Consider the following 23,694-nt stretch of genomic DNA (forward strand, 5'->3'; position numbering starts at 1 on the left):
TCCCTAATACATTATAAGCATCTCCATGGCATTGCATAGTCATGATAATAATTTTAATGGATGCATAATATTTCATTGAGCAGATACATAATAAATTAATAAGCCATTCCATTACTACTGGGCTTTTGGGTTGTTTCTATTTTTATTTTATTTTTGCTTTCTAAATGCCAGCGATAAATACTACGGGTTTTCCCTTACATATTATTTCTTTAATGGAAATCCCTAGGGCTGGAATTACTAGGTCAAAAGATAGAAACATTTTTAAGGCTTTTTATTCATTGTACCAAATTGCCCTCCAATTTACACCAACTCTCAGCAATGGATGCATTGTCAGTTTCATGGCACTTGTTAGCCTTACCGTTTTAAAAATGTATCGCTAATTTAATAGGTGAAAAATTAGACCTCATTGTTGTTTTAATTTGCATTACTTTGATTATTTGTGAGTGCGGACTTTTTCTCCATGTTTGGTTACTGATGGTGTTTCTGTCTGTGAGCACGATGTGTTCGAGCTCCCCGTTTTTTCTCCCTGGTTTGTCCGGCAGAGATTAAAGAGACTGAAGTCCGAGTAAGGACTCCATGATTTAGAGAACACTTAGGAAATCAAAGAAAGATTTTTAAGTCCAGAAATTTCTGCTTCATTTGTGTTTTTGACGAGTGAAGTCAAATTACAAGGAAAAGGAAGGCCTCCCTGTGCAAAAGGCAGGCCGTGGCTCCCTTGGCCAACGCTGGCAGCTAACTGGACACGTGCGCTATTTGCCACAAGAGTGGGGTTCACCTACACAACAAGGGTCATGTGCTTCATTCAGGTCAAGAAGGTTGCTTAAATCATCATTGGAACAGGCATAGAATAAATGCACAAATAAGTAACAGTTAAATGAGTATTTTTTTTTTTTTTGGGAGAGGTTTTCACGATAGGGCGCGTGTGCTTGTCAGACAGACAGAGAGAGACATAGAGACAGAAAGTGAGAAATCAGTGCTTGTCAGACAGACAGAGAGAGACATAGAGACAGAAAGTGAGAAATCACCCCCCGGGGGGATGGTCACGCCGCAATCCCTTCTCCTCTATTCTCCTCTCGGGATCTTGGGCATGCACGCACACGCACCCGGCGTGAGTTTTAAGCTACCGGGTCCGGGACACGAACCACGGTCAACTATGTGGGAGTCCAGCGACATAGCCATTATGCTAACTGCTGGTTCCCAATGAGCATTTTTTTTTACCAAGTAAAAATAACTCACAGGCAGAATTAAGCAATAAACCTTATTTCTAGTATTTTTCATTGCAAAAACAAATATGCATTTTGGCCAACAAACCATATACCCTTAATATTTATTGAATTTTGCACATATGAGAATTTTGGTAATTGGTTGTTCTTAACCTCTCAGCTGAATAGAGAGAATGGTGGGACATGGAAGGAAATGATTCCTTATTGAATACGCATGCACTGGAGAAGAAACGTTTATCTCTCTGAACCTTAATTCTTCATCTGTAAAATGAAGATATGGTAGCTATGAGAATTAAAGTGACAGAAGTGTCTAGAACATTATTAGCTATTCAATAAGCCAGCGGAATTACACAGACCCACATATCTATCTGTCTATCTATCTGTCGGTCTGTCCACCTATCTATCTACCAACCTCACACATCTGGCTCCCTGCCTCCTGGCCTCTTTCCTAAGAAATTGAGGCTGCCTGCTGGGGCCAACCCCAAGGAGTCTCCTGCTCAGTAAACAACACAGGGAGATGATGACCTCGTGGCTTTACAGGGAGGACTTGGATCACTGTCCACCAGTCTCAGCCAGGCTGAGGTTCAGTGATGAAAGAGGTTGCCGACAGCCAATTAGAAATGCTTCCTTTGGAAAGGGGCTGCCCTAAGGTGCTCAGGTCAAGTGGAACAAAGAGGGCGAAGAGCTGCTTCTGTGCAAGAAAGCAATGAAGGGCAAAGGGTCACTTTGGATCCAGGTGGGGTACCTAGGGGAGAGACGCAAGGGGTTGAATAAGGCCAAACGGTAACAAATTCACTTTTGGTTCAGAAAAAAATAACATGCACACATATGTGCAAGTTTGTGTTTGGCTTTAAAAAAGATAAAGAAAAAGGGTTGCAAGGAAACTTTATATTGGTATTAATTGCAACTGGAGATGATAGCTATTTAAAATAAGAAAATGTATGAGATAGTCCTGGAAAAAATGTTTTAGTACAAGTTTATAAAAAAGATTGTCTTCTACTTTTGATTTTAATATTAACAAGCTGTCTAATCTTTCCAATTTACTCCATCTCTCTGCACCTATGTCTTTATTTTTACAGTGGGGAGACTGCCACCTGCTTGGGGAACTTCAAAGCTACCGGGAGAATGGGTTCAATGAGATAAGACATGAGGGAGGTTTGAAAGATGTCACAGTACTGTGCAAATCATGTATGAGCTCCTTACCCCCTGCATAAGAGAGAGGGTACCAGCTGAAAAGAAGAGCTTCCCTGTGTGGAGCCTACCCATGGCAGGCCCTCTTCCAGACCCCTGACCTTCATTCTCACACTTAGTTCCTATAACCATGTGAGGTAAATAGGATTATCCCTTTTTTATAGGCGAGAAAACAGGGCTCAGAGAGGGTAATTTACCCCAGGTCACATAGCTAGAAAGTGGAGAAAGCCAGAGCTATGGACTCCTGGCATTTACAGCACATCCACCCATAACAACAGCACCGGTGAAGGGATTCTGAACTGAGAAGGTGCTCAGTCAGATGTGGTTTCCTCCTCCTGGAAAGGCCTTCTGTTACACTGATTGCAAACCGCCTAAGGTGTCTGCTATTTTATCTTTGTATCATTAGAGACAATGAGGGCCTTGGGGTCTGGGTTCTCTACTCTAGAGCCTTGAATCTAGCACATATTCTCCTATAAGTCTTCTTGATTTTTAAGAGAGATTTTTGCTACAGGGTGTGTGCCCCTGGCCAGAGAGACAGAGAGAGAGAGAAAGCAAAAAATCACCCCCTGGGGGAATGGCCGTCCCACCATCCCTTCTCCTCTCCTCTCCTCTTGGGACTTTGGGCACACATGCACTTGTGCCCAATGTGAGTTTTAAGCTGCCAGGTCTGGGACTTGAACAGAGGTGGGAGTCCAGTGACATAACCACTGTATCATCTGCTAGTCACTCCGGTAAGTTTTATGTAGAGTTGAGTTGATGCTGGGAAGTCAAGTGTCCAATAGACACATGTGCCCGTGTGTCAAAATGCAGAGCTGCATATTCACTTTTAATGGAATAATAGGTGTAAAGGATTCATAGCCACTGTCTGTGGCTCACCCCATAAATGTAGTCACTTCCTCACTATTTCCTCCACCTGGAGAAGAACAACTGCTTCCTCTCAGGATGCCATGGAAACAGAGTAGAAGGAACCCAAGTCAAGAAAGAAATAGAGCCAGTTTGCAGGGCCAGCATGGCGGCTAAAGTGCTGGACTCCAACATGGATGACCATGGTTCTAGTCCCGGTCCTGGCAGCTTGGTTTCTCACTTTCCTGCTCTCTTTCCTCTTCTCTCTTTCTCTTTCTGGTGAGCTCAGATGCCCTGTAGCAAATTAAAAAAATAGTAATAATAATGATAAATAAAATTAAATAAATAATTCTTAAAGAAAGAAAGAAAGAAAGAAAAAAGAAAGAAAGAAAGAGCCAATTTTCATTCTCTGCTGCATCTACTACCTCTTACACTGGGGCAGGGGTCAGAGGTGGGGGTGGGCAACAATGCCAACTTTGGGTTTCTGTGATTAAAGGAACTGTGACTTAAAACAAGCCTAGGTGTGGGCAAAGGGCCTGGGCATAGTCTCTGGTGGGAATGTACAATAAATTACCAAGTTGTATGGAAGACCTAAAAAATATACCTGACCTGGCACCAGCAGGTGGCATGGTGGTTAAAGTGCTGGACACTCCAACATGGCTGATCATGGTTGGAGTCCTAGACCTAGTGGCTTGCTTTCTCACTTTCCCTGTCTCTCATTCTCTGTTTTTACTCTGATCCAGAAAAAAAAAAAAAAGAATAAATAAAATAATTCTTAGAAAAATAAAAAACAAAACACCTCCTTCCTTCCAGAGGAAGCTGGAGCTATGGACACTCCAGGCATTTATACCATTAGACCTTTGGCCCACTAATTCTATTTTAAGGAATGGATCCCGATGAGGGGCCAGCAGGTGGTTAAGGTGCTGGATTCCCACATGACAGACCATAGCTTGCATCCCAGACCCCGTATTACATGCATGCCCAAAATCCCAAGAAGAGAATGGAGTAGCAGGAACTGTGGTGTGGCCATCTTCCTGTAGGGGATTTTTCACTTTCTTTCTGTTTCTCCAATGAGTGTACACACCCTATAGCAAAAACCTAAAATCAAGTGAACGAATGAATATATCCTAATGAAATAATAATAATTTCTGCAAAGTCTTTTCTATGTGGATATTTACCTAGAAAAAATTGGAACTTAAGTACCCTATAATCAGACTGAATAAATAATGTATTTCATCCCATCAGATAAAATTTTATGTAGCCACTAAAACAATAACATGGGGAAGAAACACTTAGTGGCCTGGGAAAGGTTCAGGATATAGCAAATGGAAGTGCAGGCTATCAAAGGGAAGTTTTTGGTTCTCCTATTTGGATTTTCCTCAATAAATATGTATTTTGTTTGCAAAAGAGAAAATAAAAACCTAACCTTCTAAATGTTATTTTAAGAAAGCAAAACCAAGGGACCAGCAGTTAGTGTAATGGCTATGTCTCTGCCATGTGGTTAACCGCGGTTCGCGTCCTGGACCTGATGGCTTGAATCACGCCGGGCGCGTGTGCGTGCGTGCCCAAGATCCGGAGAGGAGAATGGAGGAGAAGGGATTGCGGCGTGGCCATCCCCCCTGGGGGGTGATTTCTCGCTTTCTGTCTCTCTGTCTCTTTCTGTCTTTCTGGCGAGTGCACGCGCCCTACAGCAAAAAATCCTCTCCCCCCAAAAAAAGAAAGCAAGCAAAACCAAGAAACTAACAGGAGAGGTAAACTTGTTCTTTTGTGAGGGGTCACACAGGAGAGAGCCTCTTGATACAGCTGCCGGTCAGAGGCCACCGTGTTGGCAAATCTCTCCCCAGGAGCCCTGAGCTCAGAGTGCTGAGGTCCTAGTTCCCATGTCTCGAGGTAGAGTCAGAAAAGAGTTCTATTCCTGTCACCTCCCGAGTGTTCACCAGCCCCGGGCTCAATGGTAGTGCAGCAGTCACACCCACACAGGAAGGTACATGACCAGAAGCCTCCCCCAGTACATACACGTGTGAAAGCTCACGGTCTGAGCTTGCTGAGGCCAGGGGTGACCGTGGCATTGGGACTGTCTCTCTCACTGATGGTATAAATACACATTATTGAAAAGATCATGGATGAGACTCAGCGCCATCTTGTCCATGGAGAAGGCAGGCACCTGGTAGGACAGGTCGGAAGTGAGCTTCCATCAGAAGCCACACAGGCAGGAACTCAGGGTCTTGCGAAACCAGAGGACAAAGAAGGCTGTGAGTGGCCTTTTGGGAGAAGCTGGGGTGGCAGCTGGACCCAAAAGGAGCTGAAGACAAGATCTGATGGGCAGAGGTGAGAGAGTAGAGCCTTTCTGGCCCAGGGGAGGTGGAGAATGGGGCCTGTTTAAGAATGGTGGGTGGATCGACCACTGGGGCATTCCACTGCCACCCAGGGACAAGCGGATAAAAGGTCTGAAGGGTCTGACAGGTTTCCCTAAGAGAACTGAGTGGGGTTCCACAAAGATTGTTCTGGAGATGACCTATGGGGAGTGGCCTCCTGCCAGCTGTTGTTGGGGTCTGCACGTGTGGGTGTTTGGGCAGACTGGCTGTTCCAGATGTGGCTATGAGAAAATGGACAGAACACACAAGATGGCTACCAGAGTTGCTGTTTAAACAGATCAGCTCCTCTAATCCTTATAATAATCTAGTAAAAACCTGTTTTTCTCCTGGTTAATGGATAGGAAATCTAGGACCTCAGAGAGGTCTAGTAACCTATCCAAGATCACACAGTTACAATCCTACACAAAAAAATCCCATGTGGCCACTGGAAGAGTTTAAAGGCCCCCACCGGTGGGAGGCAGAGGCCTTCCCATCTCTGACTCAGATAGCTGCTGGGAGAACGACCTGTTCCCATGTTGCAGATTCATGCAGTGTCCTCCTTTTCCAGTCTACCTCACACCGCAGCAAATGCAAATCAAAATATGAATATTGATATCAAAATAGTAGCCCAAGTTGGAATTTCTGTGGTTACAGCTGCAGGGTCTGGAGACAGGGAGCTGACAGTTGTGTGAGAAGGTGTGAAAATGTCTGGTCTAGGAGAGTCTACCTCAATCTTCCCGCCCCGCCTGTGCTTACTCAATCCTTTCAACAGGAAATGTTCAGCTAGAGACTCAAGCCTCTGTTAACCCAACTGTGAACTGGATCCTGGATCCTTTCAGTCACAGAGTCAAAGCTATAGAAACTTTACAGAGAACAGAGAAATGGGCCTATTTAAGATAAATTTTCAGGGGCTCTACAACAGGCAAAAAAAAGACACCTTTATGTGAGTATCTCAATGTTTGCTGCAGGTAAGGGGAAAAGTGAGTGTGGCCATCACTTTTAAGACAGGGCATCCTCAGGACCAGCAGACAGTGTAATGGTTATGTCGCTAGACTCCCATGTAGTCGACCATGGTTCGAGTCCCGATCCTGGCAGCTTAAAACTCATGCCAAGCATGTGTGTATGTGTGCCCATCCCCCCGAAGGGTGAGTTCTTACTTTCTGTCTCTCTGTCTCTCTGGCAAGCACACATGCCCTATACCAAAAGTCTCTCTCTAGAAAGAAAAAGAAAGGGTGGGCATGAGAATGGTGGTGTGGTGGATGTAGTTTGCAGGCAGCCTTCTGTGGGCCAGGTCTGGCAGGGCAATGCTTAAGAGGAAAGCACTGCACCCCCTCAGCAAGCCATGGCTGGCCAGCGTCTCTGCCATTTCTTCTTAATTTTGAGCAAGTCAGACTTCAAAGGAGGCCAAGCTACAGAAGAACTTGACCACCTTGCTCCATTTATGCAGAGAGAGATGTTATCCATCCTTTTTTTGTTGTGGGGCTGAAGCAGAGCAGGTATGGAAGAAAGCCACAGTACAGGATCTATTAATGACTATTTGCCAGTGGTCATACAGATATCCTGAAAGCTCCTATTTCTGAAGCTTTGAAAATCTGCAGCACAAATGAACAAGGGATGGGGAAGGGGCCCAGTCAGTCATATTAGAGATGGACCCTCCACACACCATGACGACCTCTCCACAGGTCGGCCCCACGCTTTCTATTTGCAATTCAAACCCAAGGCGAGAGCGAAGAGGGCGAGACTGGGTTCTTGATTATATCTGCGAGGTCACCATTGCTATGCAGAGTTGGAGGAGGCCAGAGGGCAACCCAGTACATTTGAAAATTGGATCTTTGTTGGGAACTGCCTCGATTTCATAGCAGAAGCCAAACTTGAGATGCATCAGACACATCTGGGGAGACACACAGATATGTTGTCAGGAAAAGGGGAGGGGGCAGAGGGGAGGAGAACAATAAAGCCAGGGAAATATTGTCTACAGCAGTGAGAGAGGCCAGGGGAAGCCAGATCCTAAATGAGCTCAAGAAAGACAGCTGAAGGGCGCCGGAGACCCAAGTCCTACACACTGAACAATGCTAGAGTTTCAGTTACAGAATAGCTCTTCCAAGAACAACTGCAAAATAGCACTGTGGAAATCTGTAAGACCGAAGGGGGGAAAAGTGAAAATTGAAAAGGGTGCACTAATAGATCTGTCAACAGTCCGATGGTGACAAGCCACATTTCTATAAAATGCCTTCACCATTTGTGTCACCTGAAATGTACTGACACTCTCTATAGAACATTATCTCCTGAAGCTATTCTTGAAAAGACTGGCAGGGGGAAAAGAAGAGGAGGGGAAAATTCACTTTAGATATTATCAAGGAACGGAAAGGGAGATGGCATGGAGGGAGAGTGATCAAGATTGTTTAAATGAACCTCTGAATAACCACATTAAAAAACCTGAGCTTAACCTGTGATTTGCAGAAACGTTACATATCATATAGAGATTTTCTTCAGGCCAATGATTGTGCATATGAGTAGGGAGGGATGGTGATGCCTCTAACTTCCTGGTCTGCAGGGAGCAAATCTGACCAATGAGGGTGCATCTGTCCTGTGTCTGAGGAGGGAGCCCAGTCTTTGCTTAGCAGGAAATATTCTAATGCCAACCGGAGCTTACCATCTAGGCATCAAGGAAGCAAAATTCCCTTCCTCCCCGACACTCTTTAATATCTGCGATCCAATACGGCTACATGCAACTGGGACAGGAGATAAAATCATATATTTGGGGACTCAAATAACATCATAGAAAAGAATTCCACCTGCCAGTCTCTAGCAGGATGCAAAAGACTATAGTTAAGGTCTGTCTGGTTTTCATTTCAGGATGTTAAATTCACTCTCAACTGAAACCAAGATTTTAAATGCTTAGTCAGAGCAAATTATTTTCCAATTAAAAGGAAAGAATCAGTCCCTTCGACCATTTCAAGTTAATTAGAGGTCCTTTCTGACTTCATAAAATTAAAACTGCTTTCACTTCTTTGACAACTGCCGAGATAGGCAAAGGCTGTTATTAGAGTGGTCCATTTGGGGGCGTGGGGATAATGGAGCAAGTGATACTGAACATCTCTTGGAAAACAAAACACTTGTTTTCTTGTTTTAGGAAGGCAGTGGAACACCGTTGCAGTAAGAGCACAGATGCCAAAGCGATGGATCTGGAATCTAATCCTGGCTCTGCTAGGCTCAGAGAGTGTGGCCTCGGGCAAATTACTTCACCTCTGAACTGTAGTCTCTTTACTCATGAAATGGGAAAAAACACCCCACAGGGTTGTTCTTCGGATTAAATGCGAAAGTGCCTTGCCTAGACCAGGCTTAACAAGTGCTTAAAGAAGGGTGCAACGATAACTAGCATGAGGACGTCTGCGGTAAGACACACGTGCCTTCTCAGTTCCAGAAACCTTACTGTGCAGCTTCTGGAGAGGCAGGCTGGGGGAACTCTGGCCAGGATGCAGCCAGGATGATTTCAGACAATTTCACTGACAGCCCAACAAGACAATCAGAGCCTCCTCCTTCTGGCTGGGGTTTCAAACAAACTGCTGAGCTCCTCCCATTTAATCCACTGCAGCAAGGGGAACCTGCAGGGGAGCCTGCAGCCTCCTCCCCAGCCCACCCTTTGTGCCAAGTCTGCGTGGTAGCCACGCACATGCAGGAACCACAGCAGTCCTAGTCCTGCAGATGCTTTTAGGTTTTGGTTATGACCAGCCCTGGAGCAGAGGTTGGCTATGTGTGGGGGGTGGTGCTGGGATGGGGAGGCTGAGCCAAACTGTACATGTGTCTGTGCGCCCCAGGCTTAGTGGGGCAGGAGAGGGACAGACCGACAGTGGTACCTCTGAACTTGCTCGCCTTTGTGGGTTTATGCCAGAGTCTTAATGTTATTTGAAGACAGTTTTTGTCTGTGAATATTTATAACAGTGTGAAAACTCCCGGACAGCTGGTAATGCATTTTGAAGTGTGCTAACAACACTGTATCAAACGGCCCTCTATTGATCACATCATACTTTTTTGTGGCCACGCATTTCATACACGGTGCTTATACATTTTGAATAAGAACTTCAAGTACCTTTTGCTTCAAGCGGTTTTTCACCTCTTTTATTCCCATTTTTGCATGATCTTTTGCCTGCATGAAAAATTAATTTAAGTTAAGATTCCCTTTCTGTTTCCAGCAGGGACTATGCTTGATTTCAGTCCGTCACGAATCACCTTCTCTGATTACTAGAAAAAGGAAGGAAAAATGGGATCATCAAGTCGAAAACATAATGGCTATGAAAACAAATACAGCAGTAAAAGGTTAAAAAAATCCCTTAAAGAGGCTGCGGAGATTTTCTTTTCTGCATTTTGATGGCACAGATTTTCCCCCCTCCACAGCCCTTCTTCTGCTCTCTATAATTATTTATCTCGGCAGCCTGGTGACAGCTACCAGGAAGAGGAGAGCGGCAGCTTTTCTGGCTGTGAGACTCGGAATATCCATTATATTTCACCAGGGCAGGGCCTCAGGACCAATTTTCTGCTCAGGCTGAACGTCTAGAATAGACACATCGCTATGTGACTATGGTGTCACTTTCTAAATCCCCTTTCAGGGTGTGTGGGGGGGCATGCCAGTTTTTATTTTATGCCATTCTAGACCTGTGTGATTCTGGTGGCAGCCACCCACCCTGTTAAAATAACTGCAGTATAAGAATGGCAAGGACTAACCAAATTAAAAATGGAAATAAAACCAAACCACCCCACTTCGGTGGCTCAGGGGCAAATTAGCAAGTAAGAGAAATCACAATGAAAAATACTTGAGGCTTGTAAGAGATGAAACACCGCAAACTGACGTGTTCTTGTTTTCACTCTGCTCTGGGCACAAGTCTCACAAACAAAGCATTTCCTATAGGGCAGTGATGAGAGAGATGATGAATTTGGGACAAAAATTAAGGGGCGGGTCCCACCATGAGGACTCTTCAGTAACCTGCAAAGAAGCTGCTTTATTCTGACATGATAATGGGACTCATATGGGACAGCTCTGCCAGAACATCTGAGGCACCAGCCTCCAGGTCTCCAGGACCCAGGTATGGAGCAGCCTGAATTCTTAACTACTCACTCTACACCGTAAAAACTAAAGCCAGTATCCTGCTTCTGTATTGCGCCAACTGTAAGCAGCGACATAGTAACCCTAGGAGCACTGAGACCTTTAGAAGACAGCTTAGCAGTCCCCGAGTCTCACTTCAGAAGAAGGCTGGGTGCATTTAGGAGTCTCGTCATGCTACAGAACCCATCTGCTGGGATCCTGACCAGGCCTGGTACTTACAAACTTGTAGACAGTCTTCATGGCTGGGTTTGCTTTGGTTTTCACAGTATTCAGAATCGCTCCGCTTCCTTTCTATAATAAAAATGTTGGTTAGCAATTTGGGCTGAAGGCAGAGGAGGCCAGCACCAACAAAGATAAGGCGAGTTGAGCTACATGTCAGGGGATGCAATTAAGTAGAGACAGGCCCAGGTGGTCTTGGGCCATTGCAGTTACGATCATGGCAGAGCGATCTGGGGGTACTGGGCGTGTGTGGACAGGTGAGGAATCGCTCTCTAGCTGAGGACGGCCTCTCGGCTCCGTGTTCGGCTCCACCTGTTCCCTGGCTGGATGGGAAGTGATCACACACTCTCTGGGGCCAGGTTTTCCCCACAGTCATTTGTGGCTTCTCAAGAAATTCTAGTATCTGTGAATGACATTTAGGTCAGGCTCATGACCATGGCTTTGGAGTTAAGCCTAAGCTGGGCAATAAAAACGGGGTCCTAACTAGTCGGAAACACTTGGAGATACGCTACCTCACCTGGCAACGTCCTTTTGCCCCTTCCTTGGTTTTCTGTGTTGTTGTTTTAGGTTTTTTTTTTTTTTTTTTTTTTTTTTTTTTTTTTTTTTTTTTTTTGGCCATAGGGCACATGCAAGGGAGAGAGAGAAATCCCCCCCCGGGGGGATGGCCACACCACTATCCTGTCTCCATTCTCTTCTCAGGATTTCAGGCACGATGCACATGTGCCTGACATGTTTTTCAAACTGCTAGGTCTGGGACTTGAACCATGGAGTTGGCCTTAACCACCACACCATCTGCTGGCCTGTGTACTATTTTTTAAAAAGTCTCTTTGGTAGGCTGCCTTCCTGAACATCTTGAGAATGGGAAAGAATGCGTAGCCATAAATGTTAACCATGGCTTTAGTATAAATCCAACACACCCATTTATCTCCCATTTCCTGTAGGGAGCAGGGAAGATGAAGCAAGACGGCATTCCCACTACCTAGAGGGGAAGGTGGCAGGGGCAAGGGGCAGGGTGCATGCATGCAGGCTGAGCCTCCACGGTGGTTCAGAAATCCATTCTCAGCCTCTTCCCTGTGGGTAACTACCTCAAAGATCTCAGGTGGGGGTGGGGGTTGAGGACCCTCAGGGTAAATAACTGTTGTGTCAGGTGATTAGGGTTGTGATGGCTGTGTGCACAGGAACCTGGGACATTGCAGGTCAAGGAAGGCTTCAGAGGATGAAACACTTGACTTGCTCCATGACGGATGAGAAGGAGTTGATATAAGGGACAAGAGAAGAACATTCCATACACAGAAATACTAGGGACTTCAGAGTTCATGGAGAAATGGAATGAAAACATGAGTTTATTTTGGTACCCCCCAAAAAGGAAATCCATGCATTTTTTCATAATGCACACTTTCCATGAACTTTCTGAAGAACCCTTGTGGAACATGGGAAGTGTGGCAGCTGAAGGACCATGGTGTGTTCTGTGAGAAAGCAGTTACTGTACCCGTGTGGTGTGTCATGGGAGGAGCGGGCAGTGGGGATGGTAGGCTGGATGGGTCAGCTCATGAAGACCCAGCAGGGTGGGTCTGTACTCTCAAGTTTTTAATGGAATGCATCACAAAATCAGATCTGTGGGAGGCTGGAAAGATAATTCCAGTGGATTCAAATGGAGAAGGACTGGAGCCAGTGGGTATATAAGAGAATAAGATGAAGCAATGTAATTATTGGCCTTAGCTTTTAGCACAATTTTTGGTAACCACCCACATTAGAAATTTTGAGCTTTAATTAAAAACATAATTTGACATAGAAAACATTCTATGTTGTTGGACAATAGGAAATTTTCACCCACTCATTTATTCCATACTGCTTTCCAAAATTACTCAGTCTCCTATTGAAATGGTCCTTTGGAGTATTGAAAGTCCTTTATCAATCAATCAACAAGTCCTCACTGTGTGGCTCTGATTTGCCAAGCGCTGTGTTTGCCATAGGAGAACAAAGGAAGTCTTTCACTAAGGCACTGCTTGCTCTCCATCAACTGCAGCCACTTCCAAGGGCCTGCCTTGGCAGCGCAGGCTGGGCCCCAGGGCAGAAGGGAACATATATTAAGCTGGAGCTGCCTATTTTCCTGCTGGGCTCCCCAGTGAGATGGGGGTCTCCCCCAGGGCAGAGCCTGTGTCCTGACCCCCTATGATGCCTGGCACACAGTAGGCCCTCAGCACACAACCACTGGTAAATGGATGGAAAGGCAAGAGTTTGAATTCTTCAGAGGCTTTGGAAGCTTAAGCACCTGGTTCACGACACAAGTAGTTGTTGACAACAATGAGAGGGTGAAAAAAATAGTGATATGTTCCCTATCTTCCCAGGAGTCTTTGCTATGAAGATCATTGCAGAACAGAAAAGACACATTTTTGGCTTTCCCGTGATCATGGCAATTATACTTGTCCTAGAAGGAGACTCCAGAGATGCTCTAAGATGACGATGTTCCCTTCTCCACACCTGGAAGGCTTCCTGAAGAGGAGGAAGCCTCTCCTGCCTCTTCGCCCTCACTAAGGGACAGCTTTGGATGGTCCCAACCTTCTAGTCTCTATCTGGCATGAGGATGGCCTGGCTTTAAAAACAAAAGCATCAACAGCAGAGAGGATGGAACGCTCTGAGCCTCTTGGCAGCCTTGGGCAGGGTGGGTGGGGAGGTGTAGGGCTACCAGAAGCTAAGGAGAGGTACAGGTAGCTGAGGGGGTGTACTTACCCGGACTGTGGAGAGCCACTGATGGTAGAGTTTATCACTGCCTGGGGAAAGAGGAGTCAGAGGAGCTATCATGTAAAGAAGTTACTTGCCCGCAGGGGTTCTTCAAATTGCTTTCTTCATGTAGGACTCCAAAAGTCCAAGGTCTGGAGGACTGCACAGAGGCTCCCTCAGCCCACTCCCTGAAGGAGGCAGCAGCCACAGGTTTTCTCTCAGACAGAGACTGATAGGATCAGAGCCCTGGCTGCCAGCCTTCCAAAGCCTCCCATCGCCTGCTGGACAGAGGTCAGATTCCTTGGCCACCCCACCTCTGCTGTCCAGTCTCAGCTCTTGGCTCCCTGCCCTCTGCCTCGCTGTCCTGTGCTACTACTCTGCATCTCCTTTGGCTCCAACCAGGAGGACCTACCTAGGGCTCCCTAATCCCAGGTCCTTGCAAATGCTGTCCCCTGGCCCTCTACTTGGTAGCTCAGATGTCCCTTCCTCTGCAAGCTTCTCCTTACCCCTCCCTTCCCCTGAACAGCCTTCTAGAGTACATAATACCCACTTAGAAGCCCATATTCTCCCAAGTACTGTGAGCCATGCCATAGCAGGAACTGCCAAGGCTGTGTGTCCTGGTGTCCAGGACCCTGCTGGACTCACACTCATCCTCCAAACACCTGAATATCGAGAGGGAAGAAAAACGGAGGCAGTGCTGGCCAACTCTGCTCATCTTATCTGCTGGGGTGAGGAGGTCATATTTTCGAGAAGTTCTAAATGACCAAACCTAGTATAGCAGCACATAAAGTGTATCTCCTCCTGGGAACTCGCACCCGACTAGAAGAGCACTCCTCAGTCCTCACCTCTTGTGAAGCTCTTATATCATGCGGTGGCAATTAATGGAACCCTCTTTCAACTGCGCAAAAAACCTGTTCTTACTTCTTCCTCAGCACTGGCTTAATTTTCACCTTTAACTGTGCAACAATCTCTCTTGCCTGGCTGAAGGCCCCTTGAGGGCAGAATTGGGTCTTTTCTTTTTTTTTAGAGGTTTTGCCTTAGGGTGTGTGCACTCACACTCACCATCTATCTATCTATCTATCTATCTATCTATCTATCTATCTATCTATCTATCTATCTATGGGGGGGGAGACAGAGAGAATAAGAGGGAAAGTGAAAAATCACCCCCTAGGAGGGATGGCCACACTGCAGTTCTTTTTCCATTCTCCTCCTGGGATCTTAGGCACGCATACACATGTTTCTGGTGTGAGTTTCAAGCCACCAGGTCCAGAACTTGAACTGTGATTGGACATGTGGGAGTCTAGCGATATAACCACTACACCATCTGCTGACCCTAGGGGTTCTCTATTTTTAACCCTTTGGGCTCTGAACACACAGCAGGAGTTCAGGACATGCAGTGACCCACTCTCTCTGCAGATTCCATACTGGGTTTACTAATTGTGCTCTCCATGCAGCGTGGGCTGGCAGAGCCTGTAACAGCCATGGGTGTATGGATACCGTGTCTGGTGCTCTGAGCTTTTGAACTGCCAGTTGGATTACTAGACTAGTCCAGTCCAGCCCAGACACACGCCAGCTCCAGCAGACGATGAGCAGTACTTTAGTTTTGACTTTGCCACCAAAGACTTGGGGCTTTCGGATTTGGAAAGAGGGCCAGACTAGAATTCAGGAGGTGGGATCTGTCACTAACACCTTCTGGAGCTTCAGGTGCCTCCTCTGAAAAAAAATGGGAGGATAATCCCCCCGTTTCTACAGGCCTGCAGAGACTGGGCACTGAGCAGAGTTCCACATCTGCTGGTCTACTGTGCACTGACCCTGTGCCAGGTGCTGTCCTGGGTGCTCACACAAACCTTCTCTCACAGACTCTGACTTAGTCCCAACAGGAATCCCGTGGGGCAGGCAGCATTCCCCGCAGTGCACTTAGGAAAGCATCAGCAAAAGGACTGAAATGACCTGGCCAAGGCCTCATAGCTAATAGGAGGCAGAGTCCCGGTCTGAGTCCAGGCCCCTCATTTGCCACCTGCTGTGCTTCTGACCCCATCATACTGGTTACTACATTTAACTAGACTTCGTCTACCCAGAGGGAGCCACTGACCCCAGGACAGAGGATTTCATACAGATTGACACAAATCTTGTCAGAAAACGAGAATGAATTCCCAAACATTTCTGGCCACGGTTGAACTCAGTCTCTCCCTAATCTCCAATAAAGGAAGACAGAAGTCACTGCCACACCTCGCCACGTGCTCCCTAAGCTGGAGCAGCCCACGGCCCGGGAGGGAGACCAGACGTTTCTCACCAGCATACTCGCCCATGTTGATCTCCTCTTCAAAGATATCACTGAAACCTTCGCCGGAGTTGAGCAGGTCTAATCGACCATCAATAAACTATAGGAAGAAAGCACAAGAGCACACGGCTAGTACAAAGAAACAGGGAGAAAAGCCATCCAGCGGGGCACCTTAGTATATGACCAGAGAACAGCCATGTTGCCAGGATGGGCGAGGTCCTTTGAAACTGCGAGTTTTCAAAAAGTGCGATTCAACAAGCAAGTGTTTAAAACCTGGCAGCATGCTCGTGATAACTTGGAAAAGCTGGTGGCACATTTGCAAAGGGTCTGTCTGGTCACTGACCGCCCTCTCCACCCAGCCCCGTCCCCGAGCCTCTTTAGCCTGAGGCACAAGGCCCCCGCATGCCTGTAGTTACAGGACAGCAACCATGCTGGGGATCCAGACACAGGCCAAGAGGCAGGGTGGGCACCTGTTTGAAGAGCTGCAGCTGTGTGGCGTTCTGCAGGAACTGCCTCATGGCTCCAGAGCGATAGTGGGACACGAAGGCCTCCTCACAGAAGGTGATCGGCTCCTCCTGCAGAGAGGACAAGGAGAGGAGGGTCAGGGGCATGAAGTGGGGCCGGTGGTTCTTCACCTTCTTTAGGCAGAGCCTCCACATCTGCTAACACACGTCAGCCACATAGGCCTCACAGCCCTCGAAGTCATCACCCGCAGTCAGAGCGGGAACCAAAGCGTAGATTTTAACCCCCCACCCCCGAACCTTTCCATGTTAGTGACAGTCACCCCTAAACCAAGTAAGCAGGAGATGTGCCCCCGTGGGATGCTTTCCAAACTCCACCTTTCACTTCTAGGAGTGGAACTCCTTATTCAGTTACAACCCTATGAGGGAGGACCCTGCTGCATAAAGCAGAGCTGAGCTGCTCTGGAGGAGCTGGGGCAGGGCCTGGTGGCTGGTTCTTGCTTGGAGGCTCCCGATCCCTGCCCCATTTCAGACACCTTTATAGTCCCTAGGATACCAGTCATGGAACAATTTGAAAACCATTTATACGGTGATATAATCCAATGGCACGATAAAATTCTAATTAATTATTTATATTAAAAAGCAACGATGATGGGGCCAGCAGGTGGTATGGTGGTTAAGGCATTGGACTCCCACATGGCTGAGCATGGTTTGAGTCCCAGACCTGGCAGCTTGAAAATCATGCTGGGCACGTGTGCGTGCATGCCCAAAATCTCAGGAGGAGAATGGAAGAGAAGGGACTGTAATGTGGCCATTCTCACTTTCCCTATTATATCTCTCTCTGGTGATCACATGCACCCTCTGGCAAGAACCTAAAAAGTAGCTATGATAAAAAATAAAATTTATCAGCCAGTTAATTTTGTGCTTATGCTGTTTGATAAGAAGTTTGCTTTGGGAACCAGCAGTTAGCGTAATGGCTATGTTGCTGGACTCCCACGTAGTCGACCGCGGTTCGCGTCCGGACCCGGTGGCTTAAAACTCACGCCAGGCGCGTGTGCGTGCGTGCCCAAGATCCTGAGAGGAGAATCGAGGAGAAGGGATTGTGGCGTGACTATCCCCCCTGGGGGGTGATTTCTTGCTTTCTGTCTGTATGTCTCTCTCTGTCTGGCGAGCGCACGTACCCTATAAGCGAAAAACCTCTCCAAAAAAAAAAGAAGTTTGCTTTTACCAGAATACATTTTTTAAGTCAAGAAAACGCCAAGCTTAAAAATAAATCTTGGAACCAGCAGTTGGTGTAATGGCTATGTTGCTGGACTCCCATGTAGTAGACCACAGTTTGAGTCCCAGACCTGGTGGCTTAAACTTATGCCGGACGCATGTGCATGTGTGCCCAAGATCCCGAGAGGAGAATAGAGAAGAGATTGCGGCATGGCCATCTCCCCTGGGGGGTAGTTTCTCGCTTTCTATTTCTCTGTCTCTCTGGAGAACGTACGTGCCCTATAGCAAAAACCTCTCCCCCTCAAAAAACAAAACAAAACAAAACAAAAAAACAACCAACCAACCAACCAAAAAAAAAAAAAAAAAAACCAAATCTCATCTTTCTATATTGATAGTTAACAGCTCAATTTTTCTTTAGATGCATTTGGAGTGCTCACCTACATAGACAGGTCTTTAATTTCAGCAGTGTATTCTCAATTCTGAAAGATCAAACTTTTACATCTTGAGTCGAATTAAGCATAACCATCCCCCTTCAGAGTTGGTGGCAAAGACAGAAATATTTGAAGCTTTACTTTTATTCTGTTTCAATGAGTTACATTAGTCTTAAATTTACTATCTAGTAAGTTTCAAGATTTCTTTCTGGTTAAATCTAGCTAATACTAGCTAGGCTATAGGGCAGCCATTGTACAAGGGCTCCAAGGATGACCCCAAAATACTAGAGTAGAAGGAATATTTATTTTTATACAGTGACGTCCTACCTAATTTTTACAAAGGACCTGAGGTAGCTTACATGAGCACCTAAAACAACAACAAAAATCAGGGCTGGAAAATTCATAAATACATAAAATGCATTGATTTGGGAAAACAGTACCTGGATACATAGATTTTATATTTTCTTTTTTTAAGAATTATTTTATTTAACTTTTATTTATTTTAAACTGACCAGAGAGAGACAGAGCAAGCGAGAGAGAGAGAGAGAGAAAGAGGGAAAGTGAGAAAGCAAGCTGCTAGGTTCAGGGACTTGAACCATGGTTGGCCATGTGGGAGTCCAGTACCCTTAACCACCAAACCACCTGCCAACCCTAGATTTTATATTTTCTAAAATTAAGTTACAAAATCAACTTTGAACTTGCTGGCTGCCCAAGAAAGAAGGAAAATAATGCAAATTTCACTTTGTTTATGAGAAGAAAAAAACATACTAGTTCCTTGGGAAAAAGAACTTTTCATGATATTTATTACTGTGGCATGGATTTATATCTTCCTTGTTGAATAACTGAGAGACCAAGTAGGGATAACCAACAGAAGCCTGGCTGGAATTGCATTCTTCTGGCTGGTAAGTTTTGTTTCTCGCCCTTGGGACTCCGGCAGGACAATAAGTTCTGCCTCCAGGTGATCTCATCCACAGCACAGTGTCACTTGTACGCTGATGACACTTGATAAATATCATCAGCTCAGACCACCTGACCTCTAAACTCCAACCCTAACAGCTCCAATCCAAACCTGTATGTCTCGATCTCCACTCGGATGGTCCCCTGCACCTCAAATTCCAAATGGCTTAAATTCTCAATTATGATGCTATCGGGACTTCACCCCCTGTTTTCTTTCATTATCATTATCCGTAGCTATGCACAGTGACCTGTCTGATCCCCCAAGTCCTTTGGTTTGACCTGTGAAGGTCTCTCATGCTCACATCTTGCTCTGCAGGCCACCACCTGGGCACGGGTAGACTACCAGGGTGGAGGGAGGTTTAACTCTATGTCCCTCCCTGTTTCTTTCCTCCAGTCTACTCCAGTTCTTCTGGCCAGAGTGATGTCTCAAGTGTGAACTGGATCCTGTGTGATATTTGGTAAGGTCTGCTTTTTCCACTACGCTGTATGCATCATGTGGGTAGGAATGAGATCTGTTTGGATCAACGCCGCACACCTAGCAATGTGTGTGGCACTGACAAGAGGTCCTGTGTAGAAGAGGAAAGAAAAAGTCCTAACTCCTTACCTGGGCAACAGGGCTGACCCTGGCGTTTTTTCCCAGAGTCCTTTTCTATTGCTTGGGCTCTGCTCTCTGCCTCCTTCACCTGCATACCTCAGGCTCCAGATGCACCCGATAACACATCGTGGCCTTTTCCACTTTCCACCTTGCCTTTTCTAGCTTTAGTCCTTCCACCTGGGCTGGCCTCCTCTTAAATGCAGGCCTGTGTGGAGCTGTCACACCTCCTTGGTGCTCCTAGTGCCTGTGCACCCCTGGGTGCCAGGATAGTCGTCACCAGTGTCCCCTCTAGCCAGGAGCCCGAGAGGGCAGGGGCCCCACTGGGCTCATTCCTGGCAGTCCCTGGAATAGTGCAGAGCTCTGACTCCAGTTAGGGACGATGGCTGAGAAACACAAAATGAGCTCGACCCTGGTCCTTTCATAGGTGTCCTACTGTCTTAGTGTGACTGAGATACTGCTCAGTATGACAGTAAAGAGGTCTCAGGGCATCATGCCAGGTAAGTGACACACGTGTCCAGGGAGTTTAGAGCTGCTCGGAGGAAATGCTCATTGGAGCTGCTAGTATTCACTCCTGGAGCTTTGGCCCAGGTTGCTGGGAAGCAGTCAGCTGAGACGACAAATTCAAGAGTTTGCAACCAGATTTGTATGTAAGGGTAGCCCGAGGGGTGTTAGCAGCACAACAGCAGAAAGAGTCTCATCTTTGGGGAGGAATGAATGTTGTTGGCCTGTTGTCTGCTTCCTGGAGATGACATCTCTTGGATCTGATGTCTGTACCATAAGAACAGGCAACATTACATAAGCACAAATGGGAAAGATCGGGGTGATAGGAGACAATGGGGGCTTTTTTTTGGAAAGAGCTTGGACCAGCTCTGCGTTGTATTTAAGATATCCAGATCCCCCTGACTAGCCATGTGGTTTGAGTCTCAGCAGCTTGAGAAACACGCTGGGCACATGTGCATGCCTGCCTGAAAACCGAAAGGAGGGGCAGATGGAGGAAAAGGGATTACGGTGTGACCATTAACTATGGGGGATGCTTTCTCCTCTCCCGTTTGCTCTCTCTCTGAACACATGTGCCCTCCAGAAAGAAAAGAAAAAAGATTGAGGAGTCAGATCCAACATGGTGACGTTGGTTTGAAATTCTGTCCTGGTTAGCCTGGAACACATCGGCGAGCAGTCAGCTGAGACGACAAATTCAAGAGTTTGCAACCAGATTTGTATGTAAGGGTAGCCCGAGGGGTGTTAGCAGCACAACAGCAGAAAGAGTCTCATCTTTGGGGAGGAATGAATGTTGTTGGCCTGTTGTCTGCTTCCTGGAGATGACATCTCTTGGATCTGATGTCTGTACCATAAGAACAGGCAACATTACATAAGCACAAATGGGAAAGATCGGGGTGATAGGAGACAATGGGGGCTTTTTTTTGGAAAGAGCTTGGACCAGCTCTGCGTTGTATTTAAGATATCCAGATCCCCCTGACTAGCCATGTGGTTTGAGTCTCAGCAGCTTGAGAAACACGCTGGGCACATGTGCATGCCTGCCTGAAAACCGAAAGGAGGGGCAGATGGAGGAAAAGGGATTACGGTGTGACCATTAACTATGGGGGATGCTTTCTCCTCTCCCGTTTGCTCTCTCTCTGAACACATGTGCCCTCCAGAAAGAAAAGAAAAAAGATTGAGGAGTCAGATCCAACATGGTGACGTTGGTTTGAAATTCTGTCCTGGTTAGCCTGGAACACATCGGCGAGGACATCGGTGCTCGAGACCCAAGGAGCCGGACGATGGGATGAAGGGATGGTGCTGTCACCAGCCCCGTGGTGCTCACCCCTTCTCACTCTCTTTCTCTCAGTCACATGTGCACATGCATGGATATCTCATGAGTGAAAAAAAAGGGCATAAGGAATATCAGATGTGTCAGTTGGCCTTGGAAACGAACACACAGGGTAGCACTACCGAAGGGGAGAGGGCACCCAGAATGTCCACAGGAGTCAGCAGAGAAAAAAGCCAATCCGCCCAGGTACAGCAGGTCAGAAAAAGTGATGAGAAATGGGCACTTTTGGCTGGGCCTGGACGGGTGAGTAATAGTCCAGTGAGCAAATCCCACCCATTCTGAGTCCCATTCTATCCTCATCTTGTTTGAAGGCAGCGATGCTGTCACCAGAGTCAAATACAAAAGTCTGAATGGCAACAGGCACAGAAGGTCTTTCCCGGGGGACTCCAGGGTGATGGCAGCAGCCCCAGCTCACCCGATAGCCAGCTCTGTGGAAAGCGCGGTGTGGTGCGCTTCACAGTTCTTTTACTCACTTGGAAACTTTAATGAAGTGGGAAATACACTCAATTTTTGCAGAATAACAACTGTGGTGAGTGACATGACCCAGAAATGGCTGAGTCAGGCTTTAACACCAGTGGCCTCCAAAGCTCAGCTGTCACCATCAGGCACTTGGTTTACCATAGGCTTGGCTTTTGCCTGAGGCCTTGGATGGCTCTTGGTTTCAGAGACAGCAGCTCCCGGAGTGGTGAGTCAGGCTTCGCGCAGGCTCTTTGTGCCACAGGCCCGGGACACCGCTGGTCTCTGCCAGAGCATCCATCCCCCGGCATCCTGCGGTTGCCATGCCCCCGCCCCCCACTTCCCGCAGCGCAGGCGAGGTGGCATGTTAATTCCTTCCTTTGTAAGAAGTGCTGATTTAGTTCTTGTATTAGGCTGATTAAACCTTTTGTCTTCTCAGGTGACACTCTAGGCGCTGGGGTTAAGGCTGATGGCAACGTTAATTCAGGGAAGTCGGCCGTGAGCATTCAAGCTTAGATGGCATTAACGGAGTTTTCCATCTATGACCCGGAGGACAGTAAAACACAGCTGCTTAACCCTATCAAGGACTTTGTTACAAAAAGACAAGTTTTACTCCTGGATTATCTTCTTGACATATGGAATCAATTGAAAACTCCATCACTAATGAGTTGAATCTTTGTTAACAGGTGAAGCTGGTGATTTCAAAGGTTTTTGATACTTTCAGAAATAAATGGCTTTATCTATAGCATTGTGGGTAAGTGGCATAAAAATAAAATCTCTAGTTGGAATTTTCAGCCCCTTTCCTTGTTCTGCCATTAGACACTTGAAGTATTAAATTCTTATTTTCCTTTACAAATTTAATTTTTGTCACAATTTTATGTGTACATTTACTCTGAGAGTCGAAGGAAAAAAAAGGAAGTACCTGTGACCTTTGCTTAAAATTGAAAAAACAATAATTTTGAAAGACTTTCATTTATACAGATGTTTTTAAGGACCTACTATGTGCCAGATTCTGTGTTAAGGGAGTACAAAGATGAATAAAATACAGTTTATACAAATGGGGGGTGGGGAATGGGTCAAGATATGAGTGATTTAAGAATGGCAGAGTGTTAGGTTTATAGCAGCGTCATTCACATCAGCCGCAAGGTAGAAGCCATCCAAGTCCCATCAATAGGTGAGCCAACAAAACGTGTTATATGCATATGATGAGATGTTATTCAGCCTTGAAAAGGAAGGCCTTTCCGACATAAGCTCCCAAATGGACGGCATGCTCAATGGAAGAGGCCCGTTATGAAGAGCACATACTGTAGGTGCCACTTCCATGAAGTACCTAGAATAGTCACACTCACAGAGACAGAAAATAGAAGAGTTGTTGTCAAGGCCTGGGGGAGGGGAAGTGGGGGTTGTTGTTTAAGCGGTCAGAGTTTCAGTTTTACAAGATAAAAAACGTTCTGGAGGGGTAAGATCATCCTGGTTAAATAACACTGTGAGCCACTAGGTACACTTTAGAAAATGGTTACAAAAGTAAATTTAATGTATATTTTACTACAATAAAAAACGTTTTAAATCTAAAAAAAAAAAGAGAGAAAAGAATGACAAAACATTTACAGTTGTGGAAGCTGGGCCATGGGTACGTGGGTGTTCATTTACTTTGTGTAAGTCTGAAATTTTCCATAATAACAAGCTCCTATTATCGAGGAATCCCATCTCTGTTCAGGAAACAAATAACTACAGAACAGTGTCACAACTAGCATACCAGAAGACTGGTTTTAGTTTTGATTTTATTTTCCCTCAGTAAAGGTAACTTTATAAAAACTT

At 46.2% G+C, this 23,694-nt stretch overlaps 1 protein-coding gene across 1 annotated transcript in view; it reads right to left on the reverse strand.

Annotated features, from left to right (window-relative positions):
• Positions 1-23,694, reverse strand: part of DENND1A (DENN domain containing 1A) — a 536,048-nt gene that overhangs the window by 57,697 nt on the left and 454,657 nt on the right. Inside the window, exons 14-18 of the mRNA XM_027775610.1 lie at positions 16,404-16,508; positions 15,946-16,033; positions 13,662-13,702; positions 10,932-11,003; positions 9,702-9,758 (exon numbers count right to left, since the gene is read on the reverse strand). Of these exons, the coding sequence (XP_027631411.1) occupies positions 9,702-9,758; positions 10,932-11,003; positions 13,662-13,702; positions 15,946-16,033; positions 16,404-16,508 (363 nt within the window). The remainder of the gene's footprint in view (positions 1-9,701; positions 9,759-10,931; positions 11,004-13,661; positions 13,703-15,945; positions 16,034-16,403; positions 16,509-23,694) is intronic.

The sequence above is a fragment of the Tupaia chinensis genome, unplaced genomic scaffold (assembly GCF_000334495.1).
Source record: "Tupaia chinensis unplaced genomic scaffold, TupChi_1.0 Scaffold000575_1, whole genome shotgun sequence".
Lineage (NCBI taxonomy): Eukaryota > Metazoa > Chordata > Mammalia > Scandentia > Tupaiidae > Tupaia > Tupaia belangeri.